Genomic DNA, 11,402 nt, shown 5'->3' on the forward strand with positions numbered 1-11,402 from the left:
GCACTGACACACATGCTGCTGGCCAGGGCGAGCCGCGGGGCTATGTGCTGCGCTGCTGATCCATGCTATGCAGATGTCTCCTCCCGGCTTCAGCCCCAGGGTGATGCTCCCCTCCTGCCCAGAGCAGCCGGCTCCTCTCAGTCTTGCTCGGCAGACAGCCACCTCCACGGGACTGTCCCTGGTGTCCCAATGTGTTCGGCGGAGAAGGTCAGTGCCAGGCAGGGGTGACAAGAAGGGAGCTGAGCTCTATGGGGTTCAGCAGTCCTGGGGAGGGGATGGCACATGCCAGGGCTGTACAAAACTTTCGCAATGAAGAGTGTGTGGAAAGGTTAAAACAGTTCCGAGATGTCTCAAAACCCTTCTCGACTGAGCCAGACCTGGCTGGCACCTACCGATGCCTCCGCCGTTGTCCGTGACCTGCCGGGAGCACTGTGTCCCTCTGCAGAATGTCTCTCACAACAGGCCAGACCCGGGAACAGCACCGGGGGGTCCCATGGCCCATTTATCTCTCTGACTTGACTTTGTACCTGAGGACCAGGTAAGCCAGGAGCCGCAGGATGATGAAGAAGATGCCCAGGATGAGGAAGTCCAGGTAGAGCTTGGCCTCTTCCACGTCCAGCTCCTGCAGGATCTTGATGGGCTTTTGGAAAGGGCAAAAGTCCTCGAGGCACTCCAGATCCTCGCGCTCCATAGCATAAATGGTAAGAATGACACCCTCAAAGCCATACCTAGGGCAGAGCACACCATGAGAGTCACAGCGTGCCCCAGGTAGCCCCATTCTCTCCCCAGCCCATGGGAGCCCAGGACAGAGAGCTTCTGGCCAGGACACGGAGTCCCACCTGACATAGGAGACGTAGGAGCTCCACTGCAGGTAGGTGGGGATGGTCTTGAAGCTGACGAAGAAGCCCGAGAAGAGCAGGACAGGGATGGCAGTGACGGGTCCCACAAAGGTGGCCACCTGGGGAGCAGAGGCCACTAGGTGTCACATCCCTGTCCCCAGGCGCACCGCCTGTGGCACTCACACACCTGCCTATGGGCAACACTTCCCTCTACCCCTCTTTGTCATGGGATCCTCTGCAACTCTTCCCCCATCTCCGCATAACAGGTAAAGCTGGGGCTCCGTCTGACCTGTGGGGAAGTGGAAGCAGCTCCGATGAGGAGGCCGAGGGACTGGGCCACCAGGGCCGTAGCAGTGGCCAGGGCAGAGAAGAGGAGGAAGCGTGTGGCTTCGGGCGGCTGGCCCGTCATCCAGTACACGATGCTGCAGTACGCGATGGGGCAGATCACCTGGAGAGGAGCAAACAAAGAGACCGCTCTGCCGGACCCATGGCCATCCCTCACCCCACAGACCTTCCCTGGGGGGTGGAGGGTTGCAGGGCCCCCTCAAAGGCCAGCCTGGGGTACTGGGGCAGCTGAGCAACCGGCTGTGCCAAGGAAGGCACATCAACATCGGGGCCACACTTTAGTCCAGCTGAAAGCTCACCTGGAAGGGCACATCTGCCATGGTCTTTGCCAGATAATAGGCTTTCAGGCTGTACCAGTAGTTCAAGTGCTCTCGCAGAAATACAGACATCTCCTGGGGGACTGCACGGAAACAAGAAATTAGCGGCCAGCAGTGCCCTGGCGTGGGCTGCTCCAGCCCCCAGTCCCGCTTGCCCCAGCACAGGCAGCTGCGGCGCTGCCCTGGCACAGAGCACCAGGCAGCCTCCTGCCTGCACCACGAGCAGCTGCTCGAACCTTCACCAAGGGGAAAAACTCAGTGACCTATGTGGGAACTTTCTGCATGGAAAAGTCAGCTTGGCTGGGGGCTTTCAGGCAAACTTTTTGAGGAAGTGAAAGAGAGGTGAAGCAGCTGAAAACGCAGCTTTACAGACATTTCCTCAGCAAAAAACCAAACAAACAAACAAACAACTTCCATCGTTCTGCTTTGAGCTATTAAGCACATTATAGCCAAACATTAAATAAGGGGAAAACTGCAACATAGCCATACAGAAGTTTCCCCCCTCTTCTGTGTTAGAAGTTTTTTCTCTCCTCTCTTATTTCCCTCTTTTTGTCCAATTCATCTGGCCCCAGCATACACCATCCCACACATCTGGAGCAACCCTGCTGCCCCGAATGGGTGCTGGGGGAAGGAGCTCCTTACAGGTGAGGATGGTGGGCATCAGCGCGGCAAACATGAGGAAGAGCATGGAGAAGAAGAGAAAGCCAGTGTTGTTGAAGACTTTGCCCGCATCGTTGCCAATGTGCAAGTAGAGCAGCCCAATCAGCACTCCGATGCAGATGTGGGACATGAACCGCAGGTGGGTCAGCACCTGCAGGCAGAGAGGGTACAGGGGCTCAGCGAGGCAGGGCTGCATCCCATGAGCATCCCAGGGGAGCAAAGGACAGCCCGTCTGCTCCTCAAGGGTGAGCCCCACTCCAGCCTCGATTCAACTCCTGTCTCTGCCTGTTCCCAGTGACCAAGAGGCCCCACTCCCTCAGCGCTGGCCCAGCTGCCCCCATCCTCACCGTGTCCCTTAGGATGCAGATAAAGGTTCTCTTGAAGAGGATGCAGAACTGAGTTGAAGTGCTGGTGGCAAACGTGTGGCTCTCGATGTGGTCCACATCCTGCAAGACCAGGGGCAAGTCATGGACATGGGTCAAGTTCACAACGTGGGCTCCCTACTAAAGCGGCACCCAAATGGTCCCAGGGTGCCAAATGCTCCCAGGGTGCCCCTTGTGAGCACCTCTGGTGAGAACAGGCACTGCCAGCCACAAGCACATAGCTGTTGCTCAAGACAAGTGGAGGGTGGCTGAACACCTCCATGCTCCTCACCGTGTCCAAGAGCCTCTAGGCATCACAGGATATCTGTGCGCTGCAAGACAGGGGGAACTGAGGTGTCCCTGGATGGGCACCCTGTTACCTGCCGCTCCCTGTCACCGCCAAAGGCTCTTCTCATCCGCACTCACCGTCACACAGTGTGCCGGGCATGACGGATCTGCCTTGTCAGGGCTGCTCTTCTTCTCAGCCATGGTGCACATACCATTCTGGACAGCGCGGAACAGGACGGGGTTGAGGTCCCCGTACTCTCCTGAGGCCACCTCGATAACTGTGGAGGAGGACAGGACCCCTGAGAGGCACTGACCCAGCCCTTGCCATCACTCTGCTTGACCAAGACCATGACACTGTGGAACAGAGGGGTGGGAGCCCAGCACAACCGCCACCCCACGATACTGCACAACAAGGCAGCACTGCCCCACCTAACGGGAAGGGCAGCTCTGCTCCTTGGGAAACCCACGGGAACGCCATGCAGGCCCTAGGGCTTGGGCACTGGGTTTGGACCTTGCCACCCTCTGCTCCCCACCACGGCCCCCGCTGTGGCAGGGCCACTCACTGAAGTCGGCAGGGTTGTGGTACGTCGGGCAGTGGAGACCAAGACCCTTCAGGTAGGGGATGAGGTTGGTCACGATGCCTTTGAAGATGCACTGGCCCTGGCTCAGGATGTACAGCTGCAAGAAAAAGCCAGAAGATGGCAGGTGCAGAGCAGCCAGGGGTATTGTCACCTGCTCCTACCCACCTCCCCATCCTAGGGTGACACAAGGCACCCTTGCCAGACGCCAGCCATAGGGGCTGTGTGCCACACTAGCCCCAGGTCAAACGCCTGCAGCCCGTCCCTCCCGTGGCCTTTCTCCTGGGTCTTGGGGCCAGAGGAAGCCCACACCACTGAAAAATCCTCTGTCCTAGCTCAGCCCAAACCTTATCGAACATCTCAAAGAGCTTGGCGCTGGGCTGGTGGATGGTGCAGATGATGGTGCGCCCACCCTGAGCCAAGGACCGCATCAGGGAAACCACTTGGAAGCAGGAGGCACTGTCCAGACCGCTGTGATCATGCAGGATGGGGGGGAGGAGAAAGACAGCAGAGAGAGAAGTGGAGAGTTAAGAGGGGAAGAAGTGCATCTTAAAGATGCCCCCACTTGCCTCCCCTTGTGGGCACCCTCCTCCTGGGTCAATGGAGAAGAACATCCCTTCGCAGCTCCAGCTCTCTTGGAGCCCTGGTGGGCACAGTCACATCCCACCCTCAGGTGTCACAGCCCTCCAGAGGGTGCCAGAAACCCTGGTGTCCCCCAGCTGGGCAGGCAGTGCTGAGGAGCCCCAGCCCCTGCAGCCTCACCTTGTGGGCTCATCGAAGAACATGACCGGAGGGTTGTTCACCAGCTCCAGGGCGATCGCCAGGCGCTTGCGCTGGCCCCCCGACAGCGAGATAGTGCGGGTGTAGGAGCACTCCAGCAGCCCCAGGGCCGTCAGGATCTCGTTCACCTGTGAGACAGCTTCATTCACCATGGGCTCCCATGGACCCTCATCCCATCCCTGCCACCTCCCTTCAGACCTCCATCGCTGGGAGCACCTTGCATTCTCTTGTCCCCTCAGGACCCTCCCTTCCCTATTATCTCTACCTTGGGGAGAGATTACGGGGCCTGGGCCCATCTTCCTCTGCGCTTACCAGCTCTTTCTTCACCTCCTGCTTCTCACTCAGCTTCAGGTTAGCAGAGACCTGCAGGAAGAGGATGGGCAGGGAGACACAACTGTCAGATGTAGGGAACAGAACTGGCTGCACTGTGGCTCCATCCCTGACCAGCCAAGGGCTGGGCACACGGGCTCAGGATGAAGGGAGCAAGAACAGCAGGATTTTGTACCCATGTCCCAGAGCCCTTGGAAGTGTCTGAGGTGGGCGTGGGCTCCGTGCCTGAGGACATAGTCCACAGGATGCGCCAAAGAGCCCAGCAGGCTGCCTGACTCCCTCACCACTCACCATCATAGCCTCCAGCACGGTGAGGTGTGGCAGGAGCATGTCATCCTGCATGATGTAGCAGGACATCTTGCGGAAGGTACGCAGGTCCCGCGGCCGGCCGTTCACCAGGATCTGGCCCTTCATGCCAGTCTCCCTGCAGGAAAGAGGCGTGGGGGAATGTAGCACAGGGCACCGAGCCCTGCACCTCCAGACCTGCTGGCTTTCCTCCAGTCTCACCTGTAGCCAGCGAGGATGTTCATGAGTGTGGACTTCCCAGCACCTGAGGGCCCCATGATCCCAATGAGCTCCCGCTGGCAGAACTTCCCTGACAGGCATTTAAGGAGAGTCTTGTACCCTGGAGGGAGAGAGCAGCACAGGTTTGACTTTCCAGAGCAGCAGTGCTACAGGGACTGCGATGCCATCCCAGCACCTGGGGGACCTCAGGACATCCATGCATCATGTCAAGGGCTGCATGTGCCTGCAAACAGTCTCCATCAGCGTTCCCTGGGCTATAGCCACAGCAGCTGTCACCTCCAGCATGATCCCTCACCCTGGTCCTTGGCTGGCCCCACCTATTTCCAGTGCTGAAGAGCCACACGTCCCAGATCACAGCAAAGACCAAGGAAATCCCTGGGTCAGGGCACACAGCTGCTCAGGAAGATTACCGGGATGTGACATCGGTCCTGGGCATGTTGTCAGATCCCAGTCCGTAGGGCCAGTGGACAAGGGCAGCAAGAAGCAAGGTAGCATGGGGCAGGCAGAGTCCCCAAGCCCACCGGATGCTCGGCTGTTGCCTTCATTGGCATTCATGCTGTGACACCCAGCAGCAGCCACTGCTAATCAGACTGGGAATTATCTCTGCTTTAAATGCAGCTGATTAGCATTTTGTGGCAGAAGGAACATGATGTGTTGGGAGTAGGGAACAGGCACAGCCTCAGGCTCTCAGGAGCTGCCCCCAAAACACAGCCATGGCAGGACAGCAATGGTATACAGGGTACTCGGACCATGCTGAACCACAGACCAAGTCTGAGCACCTGCCTGCTGGAAATATGCCCCCCCTCACCCCCCCCGCGCCGGCAGCTGTTGCTGGGCAAGGGCAACACATCCATCCCTTGCCCACAGGCTGGGGCAAGCCTCAAGGCCAGGCCAGCTTGCAGAACTAACAACACACTAGGGGCGCAGCTCCTCTGACTTGCCCATCCCCAGAACAGGGGATCCAGCACTGCAAGCTCCCAGTTCCTCCTCTGCATCCCTCAGAGCCAGGCACCCTGCACCCAGGCACGGGCCCCACTGGCAGAGGGGCAGCAAGGGCTGGAAGGGGAGGGCAGGGGGCTGTGCATGACGACAGCAGAGCGAGCATGCCCGGCAGCCCCCCCAGCACACCCCGGCCCCAAGCACACGCATCCAGCACCGCGCATGCTGCTCACGTCGGCGCCACTGCAGCTTGCGCAGCGGTTACTCGCGTTCATTGACTGCCAGTAACCTCCTGCTTCAGCAGAGCAGGGCAGCCTGGCCGGATCCTGGGGGCTGTGGCCAAAGGTGCCAGGAGCTCCCCGCCAGCTTCTCCATCTGTGCCTGGCCTGGGGGAGAGAAGTCTCCCTCCCACTACCGCCCCGGGACCCCAGCACCCCTCAGCATGCTCCTCTTGGGTGCAGCTACCCAAGCCTTTCCCCCCGGCTCCGTGCAGGGCACTGGCCCACCAGCAAGCAGCTGGTTCCCAGGACTACTGGGTGCTACAGTACTCTGTGCCCTGGGGAACCCGTGGTTGTGCCATGGCTCCTCCTGGGGTGTTTCCTCAGCATCCCACACAAACAGGCAGACCTCATCTAGGGGGATGTCAGGGCTGGTCCCACTGTCTTTCAGTGCCTCAGTTTCCCTAGCTGCAGGGCCTGGTTGGGGCAGGGTCAGAGGCCTCATCCAGCACTCCTGACTGGCAGGGCATTCCACAGAGCAAGCCCTGTGCCCTTGTTGTGCTCACTCCAGGGCCCCGCTCATCCTTGTCTGCCTTCAGCTTCTGCAATTCAGCTCCCTCTCCATCTCATAGGGCTGCCTGATTGGCATCCCATTAACTGTGAGAGCTAATTAAAGCAGACTACCACCCACCAGCTGCCGTCTTTCTCCCTTTTCCCCTCTCTGAGCTGTCAGCCAGAGTCGCACACAGGAAAGGGGACCATGGTCTCAGCTGCAGAGGGAGAGGCTGGAGAGGAAATCCCCTGCAAACCACACATATTCGCCTCCCCAAGCTCTGAGCTGGGGCACCCTTTGGAGTCTCCTGCTTTTGGCACATCACACACAGCCATCATACCCCAAACAACAATGCTGGGGAAACTCATCCATCCCAGCTGCCCCATCACCCTCATGCAGCTCTGGCCAGAGGCTTCTCTGGGATGTGATCTGCTTTCCTGCCTCACACAGCAGAGGTGTGCAGCATCTGCTGCAGGCTATGAGCCTGCCCTCCACCCATGGGTGCTCAGCAAGGACAACCAGCCACAGCACGGCTGCAGACAGCCCCTGGCATTTAGACAAACCGTGGGGTCAGACAGCCCGAACATCCAGCCAGCTCCCACTGCTGCAGGGGACAGCAGGATGAGCAGCTCCAGTGTCTCCCACTGTGGCTCCCCGTGTGCATCCCCACTGCCGTGCACGGAGACAAGCTCCTGCCAACAGGCAGAGAGCTGAGGCACTCTGTGCTTGCAGAAGCTGGGACTACCTGGGGCAGGAATTGGCAGAGAAGTGATAAATTCAACACAGAGGGAGATGTTGGGGACCTGGCTGAGATCAAGGCATGCAGAACAGGAGAGGGGTGTGATAGCCCGGCAGGTCCCCTCCCCTTCCCTTCCCCAGCCAGCAGCTCCTACCTCTCTTCCTCCACCAGGAGCCTTCACGCACAGAGTAGGACAGGTCAATGAACTCAATGTTGACAGCTGAGCGCTTCGGGAGGTGGGAAAACCTCTGAGCCTCTGTGATGTGGTTCTCCACCTTCTTCAAGTGGGTGGTGAGGAGCGGGGCATCTGGGGGGCTGGCATGGCACACCGTGTCCTCCAAGGCAATGGAGACACACGCGGGATCCATGCTCTTCTCTGCCATCCTGCTGCTCTGTGGGAAATGCACATGAATTGACTCACAGTGGGCCCCTCTCTCAGGGCCAGAGAGTGCAGGGGCTAGGGACCAGCCACAGCAAATCCTCTCACACCCTTTCCTGCTGGCTCCAGGCCGCACTGCCCTCCTCTGCCCTGTGATACGCTGCCCAGCTGTGGTCTGGTAGCCACATCTGGATGGACAGATGGACCTGGCCAGGGCAGCCGAGCCTGCAGAAAGGGGCTCGCAGCAAGGAACAGCTGATCAGCTCCACAGTCAATAATTCAGGTACCTCCCCTGCTGGGTCCAGCTCCGGCTGCAGAGCTGGCAGGCAGTTCATCTCCCCTGCTGCTGCTGGGCTCCCTGCCCTGCTCCTGTCTACTGTGGTGGGCGCAGGATGGAAGGTGGAATGCTTGGCCTAGCCAGGGTTCACAGGACACAGGTATGGGGTCCCAAGCAAGCAGACTGCTCCAGCCAGTTTCTTGGACAAAGCATGCCGTGTGTCACCCAGGCTCCTGGGGCAGAGTAGTCCTGGCTAGCTTAGACACTCACCTGGTCCCCAGAGTCTCCATGGGCTTGCTGGGACAGACTTAATATAACACAGAGGTGGAATTGCTAGTGCTAGTTGTTCTCTGCCTCACTTGGCCCTTTTCATCCTCCTGGCTCTTACCAGCACAGTCTCTGACACCAGGCCAGTACTTAACTGGGGCCATTACATGATGCTACTACACACACCTTCCCAAATGCACTCCTGCTGGGCAGTATCTTCTGCCTGCAGTCCTCCCCACAGCTGGCTGCAGCACAGTCAAGCTCCTTGCATCTCCACTTGGCTTGAGGACTCTCTGCAGTGCTAGGGGGGATGTTAAGACAAACAGGGTGGGGAGCACGCTAACCCCAGGTCCCATCGCAGCACCAAAGACTGGGAGGGGGTTGGGGATCCCCACAGCACCAGCAAAAGGAAGCTAAGCAGTGCCTGAGCACGCCGGGCCCAGCACCCACCTCACCTCCAAGACTGGGGTCCTAACGCTTTGCTAACCTACATTTTGCTGAGGCACGGGCTGCAGGCAGCTCCTCGCTACAGCTGCAATGCACACACACGCAATTCCCCGAAAGGGGAAGCCGACCTCGCGAGGAGCTGCACCGAGATCTTCCCAGCCCTCTCCCCGTTGCAGACAGATCCCTTTCACGGCTGAAAGAAAGCCAGCCCCAGCCCTTGGGAAGAGGAGGTGGGAAGGAGGGCTGCGGGATCCCAGCGCTCAGACCCCCCCTCTCCGCAGCCGCGAGGGCTGGGACGCGCTCGGCACAGGATCCGCCGAGGCACAGGGTGCGGGCCAGCGGGAACGGGGGGCTCGGGGGGAGGCACCAGGCACAAAGCGCCCTCGGGCTCACCTTGACTCCTTCGGCTGGGCGTTACAGGGAGCGCTAAATCCCGCAAGCCGCTCTCCCCGGCTTAGCCCATCCCCGATGAGAGGGGTGGGGAAGGCAGCTTTGTCGAGGATGTTCTTCCTTCATCCTGGTTCCCCGCCGGCCCCCTCCCTCCCTGCCTTCATCCCCGGCCGCCGCGGACGCCCCCAGCCTCGCACCGCTCCTTCCTGGCCCCTGCCCCGGGCAGGGGAAGCGGCTTCTCTGGGGAAGGGGCGCCCGCAGGCTCACCCCGCCGGCTCACCTGGCAGGCTGCGGGCGCCGCGGCTCCTTCTCCCCGCCGGCAGCGACTGTGCCCGCAGCCACCCTGCGCCCCGCGCCCGGCCGTGCCTCCGCCGCAGCGCCCTCCGCCTCTCTCCTCCGCAGACAAAGGGGCGATGCCCGCGGCGGGGGCTGCGGGACGGCGCCGGGAGCCTCGGCCGGGCAGGGAGTGGCTCGGTGGCGGCCGGTCGGTCGGTCCTCAGCGGCGGGAGCCAGGCTGGGCGATACCCCCGAGGGTCCCCAGCCGGGGTCTGCTCCCCATGTCTCCGCAGGGCTGGGCGGGGCAGGCAGCGCGGGAGGGGGGCTCCGTGCCCCCCGCCCAGCAGCGGCTAGCAGCCCCCCGAGCCCGGCTGCCCGGCGGTGGCCGCCTCCGCCAGCTTTGTCCCTGCTGCTGCTGCTGCTGCTGCTTGTCGGGGCGGCGGGATGGGCTGCCCAGGCAGGCAGCGCTGCCAGGCAGCGAAAAATCCTCTTAAAGGGACCGGCCCTATTTCGTCTCCCTGCAAACCAGAAGGCCCTGAGCATCCCCACCCTACAACGCTGGTGTTTGTGAGCCCTGTGTCTGCAGCCCCCCAGCATCCCTTCCAGTGCCTGCTCCTGTACACATACGGGGCAGAGCCCACTGCAGCTCCCTCCATTGCCACCTCCACTCAAAACCCTGTGGGGTTAACACCCCCTAGGTATACTCCTGCCCAGGATGGTCCTGACCCTGCTCAGCCCTGCACTGACCTGGGACAGAGGCCACACCACCACAGAGCCACCCCAATGGGCCGCAAGCTATGTGAAGTCAGGGCTGCAATGCAGAGGACTTCCTGGGAAGCCCACACCAGGCACCAAGAGCCAGGGCTGGTGGGGTTGCGGCTGGCAACAAAGGAGCGTGCCCCCCCCACCAAGGCTTTGCCCCCAGTATACACTCCTTTCCACAGCTCTTCATGGGGGACCTGCCATCCCCCTGCACCCCCACCCTCTGCAGCACCACGCCTGGCTCCATCCTCACTGTTACTCACACCTCTCACCCACCACAGCTCTTAAACATGAAAAACATATGGAAATGGGTGGCACTAACAAGAGTATTAATTAAAAAACCATCTGTTGAGGCAAGGAAAGCTTTTCCCTCCCACAGCTAGCTTTGGGCCAGGACAGAGCTCAGGGCAGTGATTTGGCTCCCTTAGTGGAACAGGATCCAGCCAGAGGAGAGACTGTGGGGCAGGGCAGCTTGCAGGCTGAGCATGTGGAGGGCACAAGGAGGTATTGTGGAGCCAGGCTCCATAGTGACATCTTAAGTCATCATGGAGAAAAAGGCACACCGGACCAATCCAGTTTGCTGACTGCCATCCCCAGGGCACTCAGAGCCGGCATGCCTCAGCCCAGGCTCCCTCTGCGCAGTGCAAAACAGCCCTGCTTCCCAGCAGATGAGCACAAACAGGGCCTGGGAGTGAACCCACCTGATGCTAAAGTCACTTCCTTCTCAACTGCTCAAGACTGCGTCAGGACCAAGCTGGTGGCCATACAGCAACTGGCAGCTGCTGCAGCATCCTGCTGTGGAGTTATTTCAAGGTGGACAGCTAGCAGGCATGGGACTCCAGTGCCCACAAAGCAGTCCAGTGCCCATAGGCACATTCAGCATTCATGTGGTCCCCAGCTAGGACCTTCCTATGGTGGCCTTGACCATACCTGTGTCCCCATGGTAGCTCACATGTTCAGAAGAGCATCAGTGGCAGAGAGAGCCTGTCCTGGCTCTTTTATTTATGTCCAGGGCTCTAGGGACAGAGCAGGCAACAGAATCTCTTTGCATGACTGGAAAACCTGTGTGATTTCCTGTAAGCATATTTTAATTACCCATGGTGGTACTGTTGGTCTTCCAGCTCCCCTGGA

At 60.1% G+C, this 11,402-nt stretch overlaps 1 protein-coding gene across 1 annotated transcript; it reads right to left on the reverse strand.

The window, feature by feature from the left end:
- Positions 1-502: 502 nt before the first annotated feature.
- ABCG4 (ATP binding cassette subfamily G member 4) lies at positions 503-9,541 on the reverse strand. Its single transcript, XM_065652071.1, has 15 exons — positions 9,514-9,541; positions 7,628-7,865; positions 5,007-5,124; positions 4,791-4,923; positions 4,482-4,532; positions 4,152-4,297; positions 3,737-3,860; positions 3,375-3,489; positions 2,950-3,089; positions 2,509-2,607; positions 2,144-2,312; positions 1,484-1,584; positions 1,129-1,287; positions 840-958; positions 503-728 (listed from the first exon to the last, which is right to left on the reverse strand). The coding sequence occupies exons 2-15, from the start codon at positions 7,854-7,856 to the stop codon at positions 503-505; spliced, it is 1,929 nt and encodes a 642-aa protein (XP_065508143.1). The 5' UTR covers positions 7,857-7,865; positions 9,514-9,541.
- Positions 9,542-11,402: the final 1,861 nt, after the last annotated feature.

Source organism: Caloenas nicobarica, chromosome 26 (genome assembly GCF_036013445.1).
Source record: "Caloenas nicobarica isolate bCalNic1 chromosome 26, bCalNic1.hap1, whole genome shotgun sequence".
NCBI classification, from domain to species: Eukaryota; Metazoa; Chordata; class Aves; order Columbiformes; family Columbidae; genus Caloenas; species Caloenas nicobarica.